Source organism: Neoarius graeffei, chromosome 6 (genome assembly GCF_027579695.1).
Source record: "Neoarius graeffei isolate fNeoGra1 chromosome 6, fNeoGra1.pri, whole genome shotgun sequence".
NCBI lineage: Eukaryota > Metazoa > Chordata > Actinopteri > Siluriformes > Ariidae > Neoarius > Neoarius graeffei.
In genome coordinates, this window is record NC_083574.1 from 5,295,186 (window position 1) to 5,320,250 (window position 25,065).

General features: G+C 41.0%; 1 protein-coding gene across 1 annotated transcript in view; it reads left to right on the forward strand.

The window, feature by feature from the left end:
• Positions 1-25,065, forward strand: part of LOC132887691 (chromodomain Y-like protein 2) — a 111,648-nt gene that overhangs the window by 39,271 nt on the left and 47,312 nt on the right. Inside the window, exon 2 of the mRNA XM_060923206.1 lies at positions 5,899-6,442. Within this exon, the coding sequence (XP_060779189.1) occupies positions 5,899-6,442 (544 nt within the window). The remainder of the gene's footprint in view (positions 1-5,898; positions 6,443-25,065) is intronic.

Sequence of the window (25,065 nt, forward strand, 5' to 3'; positions counted from 1 at the left end):
ATCTTCATGAAACTTCGTACACATATCACGCAACGTGTGAACTGGCGCCTTTTGCTATTTAGGATTTTTGAAAAAAAAAAGTATTTATCAAATTTTTACATAAAAAATAGATTTTGACTTAGTTTCTAAGAGCAGTGTTGGTTTCCGGAGCAAAACTATTCGTGATACGGATTTGAAACTTGGTACACATGTTAACAAGGTGACACAGATGTGCCTTTTCATACTAAGAAATTTGAGAAATTTTAATCTTTCATGTTTCCATGGAAACAATTTCAGATTTCGTCTCTCAGGTTAGTCTGAGGTTTTGTTTCTGGAGCAGAACTTGAAAACTATGAGTGGTATGGTCTTGAAAGTTGGTAAATGTGTTGATTAAGTAATGTATATGTGCCTTTTGGTACTGAGAAATGTGAGACATTTAAATTTTTAGCTCACCTAAAAATGAAAAGGTCCGGTGGGTTTATTATGCCATGGGCTGCTAAGGTTAGTGTAAAGAGGTCGGGTTGGTTTCCTGCAGCAGAACTTGAAAAATGTGACAAATAATATCTTGAAACTTGGTATATACAGTAGTTGGTATATAAGGCGGGGGATATACCATAGATGACTCAGTCTTCTTGTTACTTGATTAAATGGTTCTTGACATAATATGGATGGATTACGTCATGAAACTGACTTCATGTTAAAACTGTTAATATTATAGTCAGGCTGTCTGTTGTTGCCCAAATGAGGATGGGTTCCCTTTTGAGTCTGGTTCCTCTCGAGGTTTCTTCCTCATGTCGTCTGAGGGAGTTTTTCCTTGCCACCGTCGCCACAGGCTTCATCATTGCGGATAGATTAGGGATAAAATTAGCTCATGTTTTAAGTCGTTCGAATTCTGCAAAGCTGCTTTGCGACAATGTTTATTGTTAAAAGCGCTATACAAATAAACTTGACTTGACTTGCCTTGATTACGTCAGTTGTGGTGTGGAATCGGGCTGTTTTATTATTTGTATTGTTATTATTTACCATTTACCGTTTGATGATCTCAAACGCATTAAGAAGGCAAGAAACTCATCCACTAATTACCTTTTGACGAGACACACGTGTTTAATTGAAAAGCATTCCAGGTGACCTACCTCATGAAGCTGGTTAAGATAACGCCAATAGTGTGCAAAGCATCATCAAGGTAAACGCTGGATACTTTCAATCATATCAAACATTTTGTCTTTTTTTATTTACCACATAATTCCAGATCTGTTCCAGATGTTATTTCATAGTTCTGATGGCTTCAGTATTGTCTCAAATAATCACAATACAGAAAAACCAATGAATGAGTAGAGTAAGGGTGTACAAACATTTGGGTACTGTGTGTATATATAGTTTAAAAAAAAAAAAAAGCTAGGCTTTGACCATAACCATGGTAATAGTGATGAAAGCTCTGGAGCATTTCATTCGAGCAGGTTCGAGTGACTGAGTCAGTGTTTAAAAACCCTCGTGCGTTCTCATCAGAGCAGCTCGGCGCAATTAGCGTGATTAGCATGTCCTCGGGGAAACCTCATTAGCACCGGTAATGGATTAGATCACAAAATAAAACATTACAACTGCAGCCGACGTAATCATTCAACGAGAAATGAAGGAACACTTTCAGTATGATGGGATTACATCTCACATCAGTGTTTACTGACCTGTTGGGATGTGTTACATTATTATTATTATTATTATCGGGGTTACAGCTGTATTAGACCGCAGCGCTGTTTCAGTCTGCATTCTGATTGGTCAGAAGGTGATTAATTTTCTCGAACAGCTGCTCTGACAGGTTTACTCGACATTATCATTTCTGTAATAATACTTAGACATGGACCTTTCCAGCAGATGCTTTTAGATGTGTTTATTTAACGTTTATGGAAGGAGTCTCCAGTGTCAGTGCTTCATCAGAGTCAGAGGTAAAGCTGTAACTTTTCCAACGTCTTCAGGACACAGGAGTCCTGAAGAAAACAGTAGATTTTCAGGAAATCGCTTTATAGCTGCCATCACATACAAGACGTTTCAGTAACGCTAATTTAATCGTACTAAACATTGCAATTGTATTTTCTGTCATATCAGACTAATATAATACTTCAGAGTATACTTGTATTGGAAAATAATCAACTTCAAGGTTGTAACGTTTACTGATCATTGATTATTTTCCTATAAGACCATGGCACAGAGTGTTTTTATTCTTTTAATATGCTTATAGCGGGGTGGAGCTCCATACTTAAAGCAAGACGATTCGGCCTTTTGATTTCATAAAATCAGTGAAATTTAGTTCCGTCTGAAATGTGGTCATTGTGATATATGTTTATTTCTGTAACATCGCACAAAATATCAGGCCGTTCTGTTCTGTGGCTGGGAAGTTATTTAATTTGATGGGATTAAAGCAAATAACGTGCATGAAATCGCTCGCTTTGCGCAGTCGAGCAGACCGAGGAAGTCCGTGTGTGTGTGTGTGTGTGTGTGTGTATGCGCATGCGCAGGTTTACCTTTGACATCATTCTGTCGCTAAACGAACAGCTGATCACACCGAGGTGCTCGCTGAGCGCCAATATTTATTAGTTTGATATTTCCTGCGTTTCCTTTCCTTCGTATATAACATAACGTCTTTTCTTCTCGCTTTCTTTCCATTACTGTAGTCGGTCTTTCACGTTTCATTCGCACACTCACGTCCTCCATTTTTCTCTCCTGTTTCAAATTTGTATCCCACAATGCCTTGCGTGAACGAGGAAAGCCCACCATGCGATGCATGGGGTAGTATCTTGTATCGGGTGATGATGAAGCAGGAGAATTTAGGGCCATGTGGCTATAAATTCATCAATTGTTCTATTTTTTTTAAAAAAGCCTAATAAAATTGGAAGTCTGTGATTCGAATTCAGTAGCTTTCAATCCATGAAACAAAAATAATTGAGTGTCAGGGAAAATTCTTTTTATGACCTACACTTGAAAAATCTGAAAGGCAGTCTAGCTTTAAGAGAATAATAGGAATGCATTGACCAGATTTTTACAACCGTACGACGTCTGTATGTACAAACGATGAACGTGTCCCACCACAGGGAACCTGATTGTAAGTCCAAGGCAACATATCTCATGAACACTTGACCAGCGGACAATGAAATTTGTATCTTTGTTTGCATAAGATAGATGGATTTTTATCCAGCACTTATTTTTAATTTGCTTTTTCAAAAATAATGAATGTACGGTAGGATTATTTACTCACATTTTATGAAAAATATTCATGACAGTTTCATATAAAACGAGTTAAAACAGTTTTATGAGTCCACTCGCTTGTTGGACAGTTGACAGTTTGTGTCGTGTAAGGGTGATAGACGGATGTAATTGCAGGAAGATTTTTATTGAAAACACGCTCGCAAACAGATCCAAAACGAGTCGAAAAACAGGCAGTGGTGGAGCGAGGCACAGACAGGATATCAGAGGGAATCCAACACTCACAGTCCAAAAACACAAACAGGGTCAAAACCAGAAAAGTGACACAAAATACAAGGCTTTCGCAAAGTCTGAGAGTCCTTATATAAATGTCCGTGCTGTGATTGAGCTCTAATCAGGAACAGGTGCATGGTCATTAGTCCTAATGGTGCTGTTCGAGCATGGACGTGAGAGATGAAACCAGACAGCTGTTTGACGTATGGAGTGTGATATTGGATGGTAACTCTGCAGTAGTGATGTAAAGTGAAAGCGCTGGTCCCTGCTGTCCCCCAGGCACCCAGCAGAGTCACAGCATAATAAATGTGCTGGTGTTGTTTCTGGCGCATGGCATGCGGCGTCAAAGAAAGGAATAAATGTGTATCGTAACTGTGATGCACATCTCATTATTGGTCTCACAATAACGTCACAAGACAATGCGGCGATTTATCGAGGTGAAAAACACGACACGACACAATTTGATGGTTCATTCATGGTGCTGTAATATTATTATTCTATTCAGGGGGATTTTGTGCCCTTGTAAGAAATGTATTTTGCTCATAAACTCATCAGGAGCTCTGCTTTTAGGCAGTGACTAAATATATATCTATATTAAACTTGATTTAGTGCGCTACATCTGTCAGTTTTGTTGTCTTTATTTATGCCTTGGTATCATGGATTGCACATGTTTACGGATCTCGTTATTACATTTTCAGTGACTGATCCTTATTTCAGGAAATTATTCTAGCTCCAAGCGGAACTAATTACTGCAGCGCAGATAAGCTCTCAGCCACAAACCGATGGCTTATATCTTCTTTTTCGCTGATCACATACAAGCGAGGCTATCCTCAATGAGCCGCAATTATAACACCAAGCAGAACCAGAGCACGTCATTCTTCTGTTAATCCACAGCAGATTTCCAGCAGCTGCTTCAAAGGTCAGCGAAAATAATACGGACACGCTGCACTGTGCCTGCATTTCATTTCCTTTAAACCTGTTTATGTTACTTTTGGATTTGAATAATAACACATATTTTGAATTTTTATTGAAAGTGTGATTCCATTTTTAACGATATGTCCGTTTACTAAGTTTCATGTTCAGGAAGAAACATTAAAATGTCATTTTTTGAAATTCATTAGAATTCATTGTGTTGAAGATGTGATGATGATAAGGTTTTTATCGTAAGTTTTCCGATTTTTTTTTTGTCTTAATTTCAAGAGAGAAAATAGCTTCAAGAGAGGTTGACGAGGAAATAACTATTTACATGATTTGATTCCCAGGACGGCACGGTGGTGTAGTGGTTAGCGCTGTCGCCTCACAGCAAGAAGGTCCGGGTTCGAGCCCCGTGGCCGGCGAGGGCCTTTCTGTGCGGAGTTTGCATGTTCTCCCCGTGTCCGCGTGGGTTTCCTCCGGGTGCTCCGGTTTCCCCCACAGTCCAAAGACATGCAGGTTAGGTTAACTGGTGACTCTAAATTGACCGTAGGTGTGAATGTGAGTGTGAATGGTTGTCTGTGTCTATGTGTCAGCCCTGTGATGACCTGGCGACTTGTCCAGGGTGTACCCCGCCTTTCGCCCGTAGTCAGCTGGGATAGGCTCCAGCTTGCCTGCGACCCTGTAGAACAGGATAAAGCGGCTACAGATGAGATGAGATGATTCCCAGGACATTAAACCTAACCATAAATGTATAAAACATACCCTTCGTTGATTATTAGCTCCTCTGGTGATAACATCGATGAGCTGTTGCCATGGTGTGGCGTCCATCGTCCATCCGTCGTCCACAATTGAGTTAAATCGTATCTCTTCTGTTAATTCTCCACGGATTTCCGTTCCGATTGTTTCGCTTGAAAGAACTCATCACTCCGCAGAAAACTTGGTTGTTGTTTTGTCAAATTTTTTGCTAACGAGTTTGTAATTAGGCCAAATTAATTAACGAGTTTTCCAGGCTTCTCATTAGAATTGTATCTCCTCTCGCAGTTCTCACCCGATTTCAGTTCTGATCGATGTTTTGGGTCGATCTTCCCTCGAGGAACAAAACCTCGTCATTTGTTTGTTGATTTTCTTGTTTGTTTACAACTTTATTTCTTTTCAGTTAAACCGTATCTCGTTCCTCCTTCAGTTCTCAATGGATTTCAGTTCTGATTGATGTTTTGGGTCGATCTTCCCTCGGGGAACAAAATTTAGGAATTTTTTTTGTTGATTTTTCCTGTTGTAAACAGTTAGTCGTGGAGGTCGGTCCTCTCTCACATCGTCGCATTTCTGTTCTGTGTGATGTTTTGGTCGTCATGGTTGTTTCGACGGCAGGTCAGATGAGCTCCTACGTCCTTGACATTCTGGTTTTCATATTCCAGCATGACCCCAAGTGATGTATTTCTTACTAAACAGCTTGTAACACAAATTAAACAGTGCCATGATGTTTGGTAGAAAGTTCACAGTCATTTGTCATTCTCGTGTATACATTAACCCCTGCAGGTGGAACGGATCGTGGACAAGCGGAAGAACAAAAAGGGCAAGTGGGAATATCTAATCCGATGGAAAGGTTACGGGAGCAAAGCGGACACGTGGGAACCTGAGCACCATCTGCTGCACTGTGAAGAGTTCATCGATCAGTTCAACAGTCTCCGCCTGCAAGACCGGCGCTCCAAGCCAGCCAGAACCAGCACACAAGCAGGGGTCCGGGACGCCTCCAGATCCCAAGGAGAAACACGGAAAAAGAAAAGGACTAGCGGGGGAGGAGCCCCGGGGCTCAGTGTCCCACATAAACCGAGGAAAATGAGCGGAGGGAAAGCATCAGGGGACAGAATGAGCAAACCTGTGACTTATAAACGAGTGAACGCAGGACTTCAGTTTGTTCCTCCTATCAGGCGTCCTACAAACGGACTTCAGAATGGAGAAATGGACGCCATGCAGTACAGGACCACTGCCAGGACACAGAGCGTCCCGAGCAGCCGGGTGGACAGGATGATGGGAGAAAAGGAAATGAGCGGCGCTGCAGCACCACTCAGACCTGAACTGGGTAAGGCTGATTTTGGATGTTTGCAGGACGAGATAAAAGAAGTCACTTCCTGTGTTTGTCACATGACGTTTAGTTAGCGATGTTTGAGTGTCCTTTGTTCAACTGCTGGACAATCTCTCTATTCTGAAGCTTCCTTTTCAAATTTACACAATTCCTGTTTGAAATGAAATGATTTCTGATGTAGAAGTTGACATAAGCTGAGACCAAACTTTCCTGACAGCTTTCAAGAAAACACGGTAACATTTCACCTTTGTATGTGAAATCTATGTTCCAGTGAAACTCGTAGATGACAGACCCGTACGCTCATACAGCTGAGTGCAAAAGTTTTCACACCCGGATGAAACCTGTAAAATCTTTAATGTGGATTATTTTTACACGTTCCTTTATTAGAAGTATCAAAAATGGATATTAAAACATGTATCTCAGGATATTAATATTTAAGAAAGTCTAAATCTAAATGTTTTGTTGTTGTTTTTTAGTTGTTCTGATGTATTTGTCCACAGTTCTACACAGTTTGTAGTTGTGTTTTGTCTCTGAGTTTCTTGAATTGATAAACGAGACCGTCAGTGACGGCCAGTGATGGGAATAACGGCGTTAGAAATAAACGGTGTTACTTTTTCTTAGTAACGAGTAATCTAACTAATTACTTTTTACATCGTTATAACGCCGTTCCCGTTACTTACAATAAAATACTATGCGTTACTTTATTAAAGCTGTTCTCATCTGGCACGCTGCTCGTTCAGCCTTTCTTTACTCTGCTTTAGTGTGGGGCGGGGAGACGCGAGACAACGGCATAGCCAGCCAATCAGAGTAGATTTAGACAGCATACGTAGGTAGGCTCTGCCTACTGCACTACTGCGCACACTTTCAATCGGAAGACACAGCGATGGCGAGCGGTCAGCCCAGCACTGCGCTTTCACATTGGAAATACAGCCATTACTTTTCATTACGGGCGGCACGGTGGTGTAGTGGTTAGCGCTGTCGCCTCACAGCAAGAAGGTCCTGGGTTCGAGCCCCGGGGTCGGCGAGGGCCTTTCTGTGCGGAGTTTGCATGTTCTCCCCGTGTCCGCGTGGGTTTCCTCCGGGTGCTCCGGTTTCCCCCACAGTCCAAAGACATGCAGGTTAGGTTAACTGGTGACTCTAAATTGAGCGTAGGTGTGAATGTGAGTGTGAATGGTTGTCTGTGTCTATGTGTCAGCCCTGTGATGACCTGGCGACTTGTCCAGGGTGTACCCCGCCTTTCGCCCGTAGTCAGCTGGGATAGGCTCCAGCTTGCCTGCGACCCTGTAGAAGGATAAAGCGGCTACAGATAATGAAATGAGATGAGACTTTTCATTACTTGAAATAAAAGGCAAAAATGTCTACGTGCAATGCACATTATGTCGAGGAACAAAGCGTTTGTCCTCGTCAGTGGCCAGTAATTAGTAACATAATTTTAATAACTACAAAAATATATTACATTTGATAGATGTCTTATCTCACATTGTCCCACAAAAATATTAATATAGTGTAGATAACGTTACTAATTGGTTCTGTTAAGTGTCCATTTCAGTCATTAAACACATTTAACATTCACTTTTATTATGATTACACTAATTGAATTTGATTTTTTTTGGGGGGGGGACACAAAATGTAACGGAATAATTACTTTCCCTGGTAATTAGTTACTTTTATGACAAAGTAACTCCGTTACTAACTCAGGGCGTATTCACACCTACGTTGTTTGGTCCGGACCAAACGAACCAAATTTCCCTTGGTCCGGACATTTTGGGTTGGTCTGAATGAATGAATGAATGAATATGAATATGTCTTTATTGTCATTGCCACAAGTACAACGAAATTGAAAGTGCTATCCAGTCAGTGCAAAGAGTCAATAAATAGGGTAAAATAATAGGGTAAAAAGCAATAAACAGTGGCCTAAGCCCAAGACACACAGACCACACACTCACACATACCTACACAGTTCCAGTTGCCTCATTCACACAGTTCAGACATCAGACATCATGTAAACAGATTCTCTGTATGTAAGCAGAGTTCCTTAGTTTCTATCAGCATTAAGGCAAGTGACTGCAGTGGGATAGAAACTGTTCTTAAATCTATTTGTCCTTGCCCTGATTGCTCTGTACCGCTTGCCTGAGGGCATCAGTTCAAACAGGGAATAGCCAGGGTGTGAGGTGTCTTTTATAATGTTCTGGGCTTTTTTCAAACACCGCAAGCGGTGAAGTTCTTCCAGTGTGGGGAGAGGGCAGCCAACAATCTTTTGGGCGGTGTTGATGACCCCCTGAAGCGCTTTCCTCTGAGCTGCTGTGCTGCTTTTATACCAGATGCATATGCAGTATATTAGTATGCTTTCAATGGAGGCTCTGTAGAAACAGACCAGCAGTCTTTGTGTGATGTTGTTCTTTCTGAGTATTCTGAAAAAGTACAGTCTCTGTTGGGTCTTTTTCAGCAGCTCAGAGGTGTTTACGCTCCAGGACAGACTGTCCTCGATGTTGACTCCCAGGAAGCGAAAGTCTGCTACCCTCTCCACACATTGCCCGTTAATGGTTAGAGGTGGAATCTCAGTTCTTTTCCTTCTGTAGTCAACTATGAGTTCTTTTGTCTTTAAGGTATTCAGGAGAAGGTTGTTGGCCACGCACCATGACACCAGCTGCTCTACCTCGTCTCTGTAGGCGGACTCGTCACCCCCAGATATGAGCCCCACCACTGTAGTGTCGTCTGCAAACTTTACGATGGTATTGCTCTGATGGACAGGAGAGCAGTCGTGTGTGTATAGAGAGTAGAGCAGTGGGCTAAGCACACAGCCCTGAGGAGAGCCAGTGCTGAGGCTCAGGGCTGGGGATGTGTGGTGGCCAATTCTCACTCTCTGTTTGCGGTCAGAGAGGAAGCTGTTAATCCACATGCAGGTTGTGTGAGGAAGCCCCAGGTCTCTTAGCTTGGTCACCAGTCTGTGTGGGAGGATGGTATTAAACGCAGAGCTGTAATCCACGAAGAGCATCCGCACATAGCTCCCCTGCCCCTCCAGGTGTGACAGGGCGGCATGTAGCGCTGTGGCCACGGCGTCCTCCGTGGATCGGTTTGCTCTGTATGCAAACTGGTGGGGATCAAGGCTGCGGGGCAGGGCTGATGTAATATGACTGCGGACCAGTTTTTCAAAGCACTTCATTATCACTGGGGTAAGTGCCACTGGTCTGTAGTCATTTAGGCCGGAGATGTGGGGCTTCTTGGGCACCGGGACTATGATGGAGGACTTGAGACAGGGTGGGACAGTCGACTGTGCCAGTGATTGGTTGAAGATCCTGGTGAAGATCCCAGCCAGCTGGTCAGCGCAGTCCCTCAGCACACGTCCCGGGACGCCATCGGGGCCCGTCGCCTTCCTTGGGTTGACAGCCTGCAGCGAGCGCCTCACCTCGTGTTCCTCCAGAGTGAGGATAGTGCTGCTGTGGGCCGCATGGTGTTGTTGAATACAAACCACCGAACTCTGGTCCGGACCAAACAAGCGGACCGAGACCGAGCTGCAAGGTCGGACTCGGTCCAGACCAAAGGAGCTCTGGTGCGGACCTTTTGGAGGTGTGAAAGCAGACCGGACCTAATCTGACAGTTTTGCTTTTTTGTACCTCGGGAGCTTCCGTCATTTGTCGAGCATTATGGGAAACAGAGTCTTGACACTCCACCGCAAAGTGCAAACACTGTTTCGGTTGTCAAGGGAACCTTACAACAGTCGTTCAGTCATTCAGACCAGTGGTAGGCTAGACTACAGAGTACAAAAAATGAGTAGGGGGCAAACGTGGGCCGAGGAAGAAACGTGCACCCTTGTGGATATATGGGCAGATGTCCACATATCTGAGCTTTTGGAGAGAACACACAAAGATGCCGACATGTTTGCTGTATTCAGTGAGAAAATGAAGGAGAAGGGGTTCACGCGCTCCCCAGAACAATGTCGGCTAAAAGTGAAGAAACTCAGTCAGACCTACATTAAAATCAGGGACATTCTTTCAAAAAGTGGTGGTACTAGCGACGCAAAAAAGAAATTCATCTATTACGATGGATAAGGCGAATATCCCGACACATACCTCCTCCGTCTTGCGTGAAGGGCCAGAACTGTCACAACATAATGTGCGCTCATCAGCGCTATCCTCCGTAGCCGCCTTGCCCTTTGAAGTCGTCGTTGATAAATTACTTGTACAACAGCATAGTAATCGCACAATTGTGAAAACAGTAAAAACTGGAAAAAACATATAGCTTTGATGACATTAAAAAGAATAACAGCACGGAAAGCCTCCATGACTACTTTTGAACTTAACGCTTTGTGCGCGTGTCGTCTCTGACCAATAGCTGAACGACCTCAGGGCGCGTGGCTTTGTTGACAGATTTTGGTCCGCTTACTAAAATGTAGAGTGTGAAAGCGAACCGCACCAAAATGAAAAAATTAAAAAAACATTTGGTTCGGACCAAAGCAAGTGAACTATCGAACTATCCTGGTCTGAATACACCCTCAGTTACTTTTTGGGAAAAGTAACTAGTAACTATAACTAATTACTTTTTGAAAGTAGCGTGCCCAACACTGGTGACGGCGTAGCTCACTCCGGCCCTGTCTAGTCCAGAAGGAACGATCTAAAGTGGGCCATCTTGCACAATAAATGTTGCAAGCTATATACACTATATCAGGGGTTTTCAAAGTGTGGGAGAGTCCCCCCCCCCCCCCCCCCCCCCCCCAGAGACCAAATAAACAACAGGCCCCTCCTACAATTTTTGTTGTTGCTATGTTCCATTCATATTTTTTGTTGTTTGTTTTTTTTATATATTATTTTAAAAGCCCTTCTAGGGACGGGCATTGGAAATTAGCCTATGGCTATAAATGCTATGATGCCTACCGTTAGGCTGTTGCACAGCCTGCATGATATGTATCTGTCCCTATCAAATAAACCATAACTAACTAACTAACTAACTAACTAACTAACTAACTAACTAACTAACTAACTAATATTTAAAAAAAATGGTTGTTGTACACATTTTAATTTTTTTTCTTTAACATCTGTGCTTTTTGAAAACATCTTTTTTTACACATTTAAACCATATGAGCTTTATTAAAACATCTTTTTTTACACATTTAAACCATATGAGCTTTATTAAAACATCTTTTTTTACACATTTTAAACATCTGTGCTTTTTTAAAACCTCTTTTTTTTACACATTTTAAACATCTGTGCTTTTTTAAACATCTTGTTTTACACATTTTAAACATCTGTGCTTTTCTAAAACCTCTTTTATACACATTTTAAACATCTGTGCTTTTTTTGAACATTTTTTTTACACATTTTAAACATCTGTGCTTTTTTAAACATCTTTTTTTTTTTTTTTACACATTTTAAACATCTGTGCTTTTTTTTAAACATCTTGTTTTACACATTTTAAACATCTCCTAGCATCGTTAGCTCGCACCTCTTGGCAGACAACACACTGTGGCAGTGGAGCATCTTCAGATCCAGTCCATGAAAATCCAAACTTTAAATAATCGTGGTCATACTTCCTTCTTTTTTTGCTTGGCCCAGACTCTGTCTCCTCACTCACTGTAGCTTTAGGTACTAAAAATTGATCCATTTTGTCTCTGGCAAAGGCTAGCTGAAGTTCGCTAAATGTCCGCAATAGTAACTTATTCTGGTTTATTTTTCCTCACGTTGCCCCCCCCCCCCCCCGAAGAACTCTGGCGCCCCCCAGGGGAGGCGCACCCCACACTTTGAAAAGCCCTGCACTATATACAAGCTATACTGTATATATAGAAGCTCTGTACACCCTAGGAATACCTAGCTATTTGCCAGAAAGAATCCAAACCGGCTGGGAATTGACCAAGAAGTGATTTTTGTTGAAGTGCCAGACATTAAGGCTTAATTAGTCCATAACGTCATGAATAATTGTAATTATGCAAATCTGGGCAGAAGTTCTATGCACCCTGGGTACCCCTACCTTCATGCCAGAAAGAATCAAAATCGGTGAAGAAGCAATTTGTGTGGAAACTGCTTATTAGGGATTGATTAATTACTCCATATCTTCATTGCTAATTGCAATTATGCAAATTTGGGTAGAAGCTACTGTATATGCACCCCAGGTAGATCTACCTTCCTGCCAAAAAAGAATAAAAATCGGTGAAGAACTGAGAGAGAAGAAAAGATTTTCATGAAATGTGGACGGCGCCAGACATACAACGAACAACACATGATGACATGAGCTCATCACGTGTTGGCCGGATGAGCTATTAACCGGCGTTGGTTATACTCATGTAATATTATATATAAATCACTCCATGTGTTGCAGCTGGGGAAGCCATGTCCTAATGGTTAGAGAAGCAGCTTTGGGACCAGAAGGTCGCCAGTTTGATTTCCTGAACCAACAGGAATGACTGCAATGCCCTTGAGCAAGGCACCTAACCCCCAGCTGCTCCCAAGGCTGCCCTGGGTATGTTGTACGTCGCTCTGGATAGGAGCATCTGCTAAACGCCTGTAATGTAATATAGGAAAACAATCAACACCAGAATGGTGTGATGAAGCGTCATGACCGATACCACCTGGAAATATATTATTTTCCTATAACAGCCCATCCCAAAGTGTTTTATTCCTCGTTTCTGAAAACAGTTTGGCTACAATTATGATTTTTCTTTATTTAAGAAAGACGCATCATACTTTATATCCATTTATAGTTACATCATGTGTGGAACATCAGCAAAACAAAATTTTTATCGTTTTTGCATATATTATCATAGCTGTAAGCAGTCATTCCATCACCAGCCTTTCTTTTCTCTCTGTTGTAGTTCGTTAAAAAGTTAACGGTCATGTTACCAAAAATCGACAAAGTGTATATTTACCTCTGAATGTTACAAAGAGGCGGAACTGGAGACTCCTTCCATAAACGTTCAGTAAACATCTCCTTACAGAAAATGACCACCAGTGATATTTTAAAAATAAACAGACTACTATTTAATATAAAATGTTCTCAAGGAGGGCGGCACGGTGGTGTAGTGGTTAGCGCTGTCGCCTCACAGCAAGAAGGTCCTGGGTTCGAGCCCCGTGGCCGGCGAGGGCCTTTCTGTGTGGAGTTTGCATGTTCTCCCCGTGTCCGCGTGGGTTTCCTCCGGGTGCTCCGGTTTCCCCCACAGTCCAAAGACATGCAGGTTAGGTTAACTGGTGACTCTAAATTGAGCGTAGGTGTGAATGTGAGTGTGAATGGTTGTCTGTGTCTATGTGTCAGCCCTGTGATGACCTGGCGACTTGTCCAGGGTGAACCCCGCCTTTCGCCCGTAGTCAGCTGGGATAGGCTCCAGCTTGCCTGCGACCCTGTAGAAGGATAAAGCGGCTAGAGATAATGAGATGAGATGAGATGTTCTCAAGGATTCATGATGTATCAAGAATACATTTCTCTTTAATATCAGTTTAATAACATCATACTCTCACCGGCCACTTTAATAGGAACTTGTTCTTGATTCTAAAATCCCTGTTCTTGGCTGCAGGAGTGGAACCCAGTGTGTTCTTCTGCTGTTGCTGAGATGCTTTTCTGCTCACCACGGTTGTAAAGAGCGATTGCATGAGTTACTATATCCTTCCTGGCAGCTTGAACTGCTCAATCTGTCCATTTTCCTCCCTTATCAACAAGGTGTTTGGTTCCACCCACAGAACTGTCACTCACTCACTCACTCACTCACTCACTCACTCAATTTGATGTTTTTTTGTTGTTGTTTTCTGCACCATTCTGTGTAAACTTTCGAGACTGTTGATTGTGTGTGAAAACCCTAGGAAGGAGATCAGGAGTTTCTGAAATCCTCAAACCAAAAATACTCATCTGGCTCAAACCAGCACCCATGCTACAGTGAAAGAAAGAAAGTCACACTTCACTGTGAGATCACAATTTTTCCCGTTCTGATGTTTGAACATTGTGAACATGAACTGAAGCTCTTGATTTGTATCTGTGTGATTTTATCAGTCAAGGGATCGGCCGATTAGAGAACTGCGTAGAGAGATATTAGTCGTAGTAGGAATATATCATTGGTTAGATTTGTCTTTAAAGGGGTTAATTCTCAACCAAAAAACCCCCTTCCTCCATGCATTGTGTTTTCAGAAAGGATCCCAGCTCTGGAAATTAACTCACTGCATCTAAAATACGTTCCTCATAAAGCAGCTGGTGTGTGTAAATGAATAAAGCCCCACTGGCATTTCAAGCCCCTGCCGTGAAAAGAAAAATGTTCGAGTAATTCTTGTTGCTTGTGATGCAAATTATTGTGTGTGACATTTTACTAGCCGCAGGGTCAGGCTTTATCATCTGAACGTCACCTTCACCACTGTTGGGCTTCTCAAAGAGACAGATTTCCATCATTCATGCTGATCAGACAGCACGGTTAATTGTGTGCCATTACAAAACTACTGTTTGTTTTTTTGTTTGTTTATCTCTTTTTTTTTTTTAATGTGTGCATTCCAGAACTTTCAATTTTAACATATTTGATTAAAATGTTTTGGTGTTGAATTGTAATGGATCCTGACTAGGGTGCATCAGTTGCCCTCACTTTCATAAAATCTGATGCATTTTTGTTTGGGTGTTCCTTTTCACCAATAAAGACATCCTGTCAAATTTTTTGACCATATTCAAAAGTCTAATGGTGGCACCATGAGGTTCATTTTTTTTTTTTTGCCAAAAACAGAGCATTTTTTAACATAGTTACTGGGAGACCAAATGGTTTGGTCTCCTAGTCAATGCCAAACCAGCTTCACTGGGAGACCAAATTTTAAACCAAGTTATGTCTTATCATTTGGTTCAATCAGTTGCAATTAATTAACCAAGTACCATGTAGGTGCAATTAGTTTAAGTGAGTGATCAATCTCATTAAATCTGAAGGTTAATAATCAAAATTGAATCAGTCTCATTTGAATCATACCATTGAATCAGTCTCATTGAATCGTTTTCATTGAATCAGTCTCATATCATTAAATCACTCATGGAATCAGTCTCATTGGATCAGTCTCATTAATTAATACCATTAATTTTGGTGCTTAATAATAAATTACCAAACAGCTAAATTATGGTATTTTCCAAATTATTATGATCACTTACCATATTACACAACCAATATGCACCTTTGAATTCTTTTGAGATTGTGTGACTTCATAAATATCGAAACACAAATAAACACACAGTTTCAACAATAAGTGATTTTATTATAACAAAGATAAAAATGAATAATGTCAGTTGAAATATATACAAACAGTGAGGTGTGTGTGTGTGTGTGTGAGATATGTGTGTGTGTTGTGGTGAAGACAAAAGATTAGCTTTGTGTGCTAATTAAGATGTGTTTGTGTGTGTGGGGCCTGGTGACCATGTGTTTCTAAGTACAGCAAGAGAGTTAGCTTTGGTTGCTAATTGAGATGTACTGACCACATGTTGAGCCACAGGTTAGCCTTGTGTCGCTAGCTAAGACAAAGGAATGCCAGCTAAGATGTGTTTTTGTGTGTGAGGCCTGGTGAGCTATCTTTGGTTGCTAATTAGACAAAAGAATTAGCCGTATGTGGCTAGCAAAGGGGTGTGTGTCACCACGTGGGGTTTGAGAACAAAGGATTTAGCTCTGGTTGCTAGCTAAGATGTGTTGGCCACGTGTGGAGACACAGATTAGCCTTGTGTTGCTAGCTAAGGTGTGTTTGTGTGTGAAAGGCCTGGTGACCATGTGTTTCTAAGTAAAACAAGAGAGTTAGCTTTAGTTGCTAACTGAGGTGTGTTTGACCACGTGGTAAGGCCTAACAGTCCTTTGGAGACAATACAGTTATCTCTGGATGCTAATAAGATAGAAGAATTAGCCGTAGCAGCTAATCCACTAGCTTTATAACATTACCAAATTCACTGAAATCTTGATGAGGTCCAGATATGTGTAAATAATGAAATTAAAGTGTTAGAAAGAAAGAGAGAGCATGCAAAACCTATTAAACAAGTGAGAGATTAAAACAAAATAGAACATTCATCAATTCAACACGCTGCGTGTTTACAGTGTACACATTTAAACCGTTCCTGAGTTTAAATTCACACTTCATAAAAGCTAATTCCTAAGACTAGGTTTTTATGCCCAAATGCCAAGTCTTACTTCAGTATCTCGCCCTTTTTGTAGAAAGCAGAGAATTCTTGGAGAGGCTGAGACTTTTGGAGTTTCACCATTGTGGAGCACGTGAGTCGCTTCCCCTGGTCGCTCGTGATGAAAAGAAAGTCTCTGATCAAAATAATGTGTACAGCGCTTAATTAGAAGGATCCAGTCACTCCTAACTTTTAATTAAAACTGCTCTGGGCTGCAGTTTTGTACGTACTTGATAATAGACAAATAAAAACCGGTTGTAACTCATCTGAGTTAGATCGCGCGATTTTGGATTTTTACCGTGGCCAGGGGTAAACAAAGAAATCGCGCTGAATCGTGGATCTTGCAAGGAAGACGTCTGTTCTTGGGTTTGCTCGGTGGAGCGAGCGATTCCTCCTTGTGTCCAGGCGGCTGCTCCAGACGGAAAGAGAGAAAAGTCCTCCTTGTGTCCGTGTTGAATTCACGGCGCCAAAAGAGACCGAGTTGGAAGTTTCCGGGTTACTTATTCTTTCATGGAGGATGTGACGTTGGTGATCCCGCCCCGGCGTGACGTAGGTCAACGCGGAAGCTGGTGATGGGAGTTTTAGTCCTTAAAGGGACTGTTGTAGTTCTTAGACGGACAGTAGCTACAACCATGTAAGTATACATTTAACAAGGAAAACAAAGATCTATGTTATAAGATATACACACAAGATCATGTTGGTTAAGAAAAACAAAACTAAAATTTGGTTACTGAGATGGCTGATGTCAGAATCCGATGTCATTACTGTGTAACTTTGAGTGTCTTTGACGTAACATTTGTGCTTGGTAATTGCTCTTGATAGCTGTGTAGTCACTGTAGTGTGTCTGTATGGTGATTGGTGAACCATTTTGCATCACAGAATATGCCGCAGCGGTGCAGCCGCATGGACTCTGGGGCCTGTGATTGTATTGCCCAGACCAGTTGGTCTCCTAGTGGAAAATCCTTAAAAAATGCTCTGGGCCCAAAAAACACTTATTTTATGTTTTCGTGTAAGGTTTGAATCACAATGTTGGCCTCCATTTATTGATTTCTTGTGACCCAGAGATCATGTTAAGAACCTTTGCAAGGGATTGAGAAGCATTAATGTGATTCATAATACATTTGTATTGTTTAAAAGTAGTTGAACAGTGATTCAATGAACAGCTAAAACTCAAACTGTGCTTGATAATATATTTAGAATATGTACTAAAAATGTGTATCTAAGATATTTGGTATACTCTATAAGGTGCCATAATGTTTCATGAAAAGTGATTGAAATTTTGTCATAAAAGTCATAAAATAGCAGCTTTTTCCATAACTTTGAGCTCCTGGTGCCACCATTAAACTTTTGAATTTTGTCAAAATATTTCACCCAGTGTGTTTTCTTATCAAAAGGAACATAAAAACAAAAATGCATCATGTTCGGAGGAACTTTTCATTTTTAGGGGGCAACTGATGCACCCTAATCCTGACCAAATATTTGTGTGTTTGATTATCGTTATGATTCGTTTAATACAATATTCATTACTCACACTCAGTATTGCGGACATTAAAAATAATGGCACTGTGCTTGAGTCGAGCCTCTCTGAGATCAGTGTGTGTGTATTAAACAGCAACATAACAATGTATATTTACAGTCAAATCAGCAATCATGAACATTTTGATCTCAGTGACGTGGACCATGGCGTGTTTGCTGGTAGTTTGAGTATTTCAGAAACTCCTGATCTGCTGGGACTTTCACGGACGACACTCTACACAGAAAAAACATATTGATAAAACGTCAGAGGTCATACTGTTTCACTTCTACGGTACGCTATGCTCCAGTAACTCAAATAACCACTCTTTACAACCACGGTAAGCAGAAAAGCATCTCAGGCTGATCAACACTTTGCCTATATATACTGTAGCCTATATAAATATTTTCTAATATTTATATTAATTGATAAAGTATTAAAGATATGTTTCAGTTCACATACTGGTCAACTTTCATTCTTTTCTTTTTTTTTTCTAAGAGTGTCCTGTACATCATATGAAATCCTTGAAACTGCAATGCAAATTAGAATTAAATTCATTTTTTAAAGGAATCCAGACACTTGAGAAGTGTGAAAACTTTTGCACAGAATGAAATAGAGATTATGTAGAAATGTGTGTGTATGTGTGTGGCCCAGAGGGCCTCGCTCAGTATTCAAGGCCGAGGTCACGGTATTTCACCATACGGACCGACCTTAAGCTGGTAAATAATATATTTATTTTTTCTTTCCCAAATTCTAACAGAAAACGAGAGCACCTGAAAGGGAAAACCGAGCTGAGCCGCCATTTTGAATCCTCATTCACGGCTGTAATGCAAATGGCTTCCTCCTCGGTATACAAGTGCACTTCCATGGCAGGAAAAAAACTACATTTTGCCCCCTATGTAGTCGCCTATTTATACAAATAGGAGTCATTCAGGATTCAGCCATGTTTTTGCTCGGCGTTGGCAACAGTTAGAGGTTTTTAGCTTTCTCCTGAAATGTTTTCTATTATTTCTTCTTCCTCAGGGTAGTAAAACTCGCTTTCACTGTGAACACTGTCGTTATCACTATCCATGCTGTAAAATTAATGCTGTTCTCCTGAGAAATGCGAAAATAAATGTTGACAAAAATTGCTACTATGTTTGTTGTTGTGAACGAGCGAGTCGCCAGACGTCCGTAACCAGGGTCCGTATCGTAGGATACGGACCCGCTCGCCAGCCAATCAGAGCGCAGGATTTGATGGAAACCAGACCGCGAAAAAAATAATAAAAATAATTTTACATGTCCCAGTATGAATTGGGTAAGTGTGCAGTACAAACTCCAAATTAGTATCTATTTTTATTTTTATTCTTAACCTCCTAAAGCCAAGGGTGTTGGGAGGTGTGGCTTGCGTAGACAGATCTATCCAAAATTAATCAAAAATATTTCCACAATTATGAGGTAAATATCCATAATCTTGGTCTGTATGGATCTGTAAGACCTCAGAAAATATATTTGCAGTGTCAGTAACATTGTGACTGTGAATATACCTGAGTCAACTGTAATAAACCAAAGGAGAAATTTACAGTTTTTAACCCTTGCATAAAGTATATTTAAGAGTTATTCCATGAAATCTAGTCGTAAATGAGCTGATAGCTGATGAGGCGCGTAGCACCGAGTTGTCTATAAGCCATGCATGACGAGATTGAGTGGAATAACTGTTTTATTCTATCCACATTCACTGGATTTTGAGAAAAAGAGCATTATTTTTATTTGTTGCAAATTCAATAAATAAAAACTTTATACAAAACATCCGACAAAATCATTTCCGCTTCAAATGTAAACAAACCGGCGAAATGACAGGAGCAATTTGTGAAAAATGCAATAATAATAATAATAATAAGAAGAAGAAGAATTCATGAAAAATAAAAAAGATATGTTCTTACCATCAAATACAACCCCGATTCCAAAAAAGTTGGGACAAAGTACAAATTGTAAATAAAAACGGAATGCAATAATTTACAAATCTCAAAAACTGATATTGTATTCACAATAGAACATAGACAACATATCAAATGTCGAAAGTGAGACATTTTGAAATGTCATGCCAAATATTGGCTCATTTGAAATTTCATGACAGCAACACATCTCAAAAAAGTTGGGACAGGGGCAATAAGAGGCTGGAAAAGTTAAAGGTACAAAAAAGGAACAGCTGGAGGACCAAATTGCAACTCATTAGGTCAATTGGCAATAGGTCATTAACATGACTGGGTATAAAAAGAGCATCTTGGAGTGGCAGCGGCTCTCAGAAGTAAAGATGGGAAGAGGATCACCAATCCCCCTAATTCTGCACCGACAAATAGTGGAGCAATATCAGAAAGGAGTTCGACAGTGTAAAATTGCAAAGAGTTTGAACATATCATCATCTACAGTGCATAATATCATCAAAAGATTCAGAGAATCTGGAAGAATCTCTGTGCGTAAGGGTCAAGGCCGGAAAACCATACTGGGTGCCCGTGATCTTCGGGCCCTTAGACGGCACTGCATCACATACAGGCATGCTTCTGTATTGGAAATCACAAAATGGGCTCAGGAATATTTCCAGAGAACATAATCTGTGAACACAATTCACCGTGCCATCCGCCGTTGCCAGCTAAAACTCTATAGTTCAAAGAAGAAGCCGTATCTAAACATGATCCAGAAGCGCAGACGTCTTCTCTGGGCCAAGGCTCATTTAAAATGGACTGTGGCAAAGTGGAAAACTGTTCTGTGGTCAGACGAATCAAAATTTGAAGTTCTTTATGGAAATCAGGGACGCCGTGTCATTCGGACTAAAGAGGAGAAGGACGACCCAAGTTGTTATCAGCGCTCAGTTCAGAAGCCTGCATCTCTGATGGTATGGGGTTGCATTAGTGCGTGTGGCATGGGCAGCTTACACATCTGGAAAGACACCATCAATGTTGAAAGGTATATCCAGGTTCTAGAGCAACATATGCTCCCATCCAGACGACGTCTCTTTCAGGGAAGACCTTGCATTTTCCAACATGGCAATGCCAAACCACATACTGCATCAATTACAGCATCATGGCTGCGTAGAAGAAGGGTCCGGGTACTGAACTGGCCAGCCTGCAGTCCAGATCTTTCACCCATAGAAAACATTTGGTGCATCATAAAACGGAAGATATGACAAAAAAGACCTAAGACAGTTGAGCAACTAGAATCCAACATTAGACAAGAATGGGTTAACATTCCTATCCCTAAACTTGAGCAACTTGTCTCCTCAGTCCCCAGACGTTTACAGACTGTTGTAAAGAGAAAAGGGGATGTCTCACAGTGGGAAACATGGCCTTGTCCCAACTTTTTTGAGATGTGTTGTTGTCATGAAATTTAAAATCACCTAATTTTTCTCTTTAAATGATACATTTTCTCAGTTTAAACATTTGATATGTCATCTATGTTCTATTCTGAATAAAATATGGAATTTTGAAACTTCCACATCATTGCATTCCGTTTTTATTTACAATTTGTACTTTGTCCCAACTTTTTTGGAATCGGGGTTGTACTTTCATTCCATGTTTTGTTGCTTTTTTTTTGTATTTTTTGGGGGTTTTGTTTTCGAGTAGAGTTTTTATTTCGTACTCGGTTGGTTCAGCAAGACGCTCTGCCATTTTGTTTTTCTCTACTCATGGTATATGAGCTGATAGCCTCGTAGTAGAGTAGCCAATCAGAGTGTGCGACTGCTCATATCCAGTGAATGTGGATAGAATAATCTAGATTAGACAGTGGATATCACTGTGATAGCAATGGGCCCATGAACAAAGATGCCACTTTTCATTCAGCAACTGCCTGATGACAGCAGGACAATAAACCTAAAAATACCACAAAGTACAGAGATACTATAAAAGTTTTAGTAAGTATAGAACCTAACAAAACTGCATTTTTTTTGTACTTTTTACTGGAAATTCAATTTTAGTAGTGTTCTATTGGACCCGGTAGCGGGTCTGTCGGGTTTAAGAAATGAAAATAATCCATTGTCTTGACCACTTGTGAGTTTTGTCCAAGTTTGTTTAACTTATAAGTTAAAGTTGAGTTTATTCACATCTTTAAGGCAGAAGGTGAACTTTCATTTCTACATTTAACCAACTTGAATTTTTTACAGTGATAATCCTTTCAATAAATTACCTAAAAACAGGATATTTCACTTTTTAAACACTGAAGTTATTCCTGAACAAGATCATTTGCAATGAAATTTCATTATAAAACATTTCTGCTATACTTTGTACAGTCCTGTGCAAAAGTCTTAGGCACATGTAAAGAAATGCTCTCGAGCAGAAGAGGCCTAAAAATAATGAAATGAAATGTTTCAACATTAAAAAATACTATAAACAGTAATCAGTAAGCCATACTGTAATAAATGAATAAATGCAGAGTCAATATTTGGTGTGAGATGACCCTTTGCTTTAAAAAAAAAAAAAAAATGGTAGTCTCAGGTCCAGTGAGTGCAGGTTTATGCGGAAATGAGCTGTAGGTTTTACTGAGCATCTTCCAGAACCAGCCACAGTTCTTCTGGACACTTTGATTGTCACACTCACTTCTTCATTTTGCACTAAAACCCAGCAGCCTTCATTATGTTTTCTTTTTTAATCTGAAAAGTGCTCTCTGATGAAATATACTGTTTAGACATATATTACAAATTTTTTTTCTGTAACATTTAATTTTGTGCTGAAAAATGAACGTTTGGAACTCTAAAATGTTTTTGTAATGTTTTGACTCAATTGTGTAGAAGTCATAAAATCTATAACAAAGTTTGGATGAAAAAAAATGGAGGGGGGGGGGAGGCAAAGACTTTTGCACAGTACTGTACATTAACCCAGGAAGTGACCGTGACCTGTTTGATAGTACGCTTTATTTTTTATTATGTCTCTTTGTTTAGATCAGTGTGCAGATAGAACAGGGTAAAAAAAAAAAATATCCCAGCAGGAGAATAAAGTAGGGCAATACTCTGGTGATGAAGTTGAGATGGTTATCTGATTTTTCATCTCATCTCATTATCTGTAGCCGCTTTATCCTGTTCTACAGGGTCGCAGGCAAGCTGGAGCCTATCCCAGCTGACTACGGGCGAAAGGCGGGGTACACCCTGGACAAGTCGCCAGGTCATCACAGGGCTGACACATAGACACAGACAACCATTCACACTCACATTCACACCTACGCTCAATTTAGAGTCACCAGTTAACCTAACCTGCATGTCTTTGGACTGTGGGGGAAACCGGAGCACCCGGAGGAAACCCACGCGGACACGGGGAGAACATGCAAACTCCACACAGAAAGGCCCTCGCCGGCCACGGGGCTCAAACCCAGACCTTCTTGCTGTGAGGCGACAGCGCTAACCACTACACCACCGTGCCGCCCTTATCTGATTTTTTTTTTTTTTAACCACAAGCTCAAAGCTTACCTTCGTTTCAGTTGTCTGCAAATTCTGACGTACTAATATAGTATGATTGGCCGCGAGCTGGCCTAGTGTTTAGCATGTCTGCCTCTCGATCGGGAGATTGCAAGCTCTACTCGTGGTCAGGTCGTACCAAAGACCATCATAAAAATGGTACCTACTGTCATTTGGCAAGGTACGCTGCAGTACAGATGCAAGTGGGGAGTCAAACTCTCGCGGTTAGCAGAGGACCAGCCCCCCACTGTGACCCTAGCTGTATAGGCAAGAGGCTGAGGGCTATAGAAGTGGAGATTGGCGCCACCCAATGTGCCTTAAGGGCCTGGTTAGTACTGGGACGGGATACTGTCTGGGAAGACCAGGGCATGGCACAGGAAGGACTTTAGAATACACTATGATTAAATAACAATTAACAATGGTGCATTTTAAATATAACATTCTCTCCTGGGTGGCATAGTGGTTCACACTGTTGCCTCACAGTAAGAAGGTTCTGGGTTCGAGACCAGGTTAGGTTAATCAGTGGCTCTAAATTGACCGTAGGTGTGAATGATTGTTTGTCTCTCTGTGTCAGCCCTGCGATGATCTGGCAACTTGTCCAGGGTGTACCCCACCTCTTGCCCACAGATAAGCTCCAGTTTGACTGCGACCCTGCGCAGGATAAGCGGTTACAGATAATGGATGGATGGATATTCTTTCCTTGATGTCAGATTTTGTTGCCTGAAAATGGATTGTCTTGACACCAGTATCTTTTGTATTATTTTGGTCTTTACTCTGTAGATTGCTCTTGGTATTCACTTGAAGCTTGTCTGTAAATGCATCGTCTCGCTTCAGGCTGCTAAGTTTGGTCCTGACCTCAGCCATTTATTTCATTTTGCAACTTGTGTTTAAAATTTATAGCAATGGCCTGTCTTTCTCCTTTCTTAAGCCATTACTGCAGCAATTTGTGCTGCCTATTTTAGATTGGATCAATTAATGGAATTAACTGACAGTTTAATTAAATTGTTGTGAAACAGAGAGAGGGCCAGAACAGGGGAAGAAAGAATAGATTTGACAAGAAGAATGATGAATGGTTCCGCTGTAATGAGTTGTACTGTGCAGGCATTTTGAAGGGAGATGAAATGAGTTATGATGATACAGGGGTTAGACCTGTATTTTAACTGAAGTCTGACAGTAAGACCTTGTAATACAAAGACATATGCCACTGTAAGTTCAGAATTTGAGCAGAATTGCAGTAGGACTTGGACAACAATGCAAATTCAAGAGTATAATAGCTTGAGTATGCAAACTGGGAAAGTCTGAAACATAATCCAGTTACAAAGCCCGACGGATAATGCATGGCTCGGAAGAACTGGGAAATCTTCAAGACCTCACAACAGGCCTCTAAAAACCAGAACATAGAAATACTCCTTGGAGATTTTGGCCTGGAAAGGTAACGTTTGCTGTGCTGAACCCTTTCTGCTGGACCTTGCTTGAAGATGCCCTAATACAGAGTAACTTCTTCTTCTTCTTCTTCTTTTGGCTGCTCCTGTTAGGGGTCACCACAGCAGATCTGTTCCGCATGTTTGAGTTGGCATAGGTTTTACACCGGAT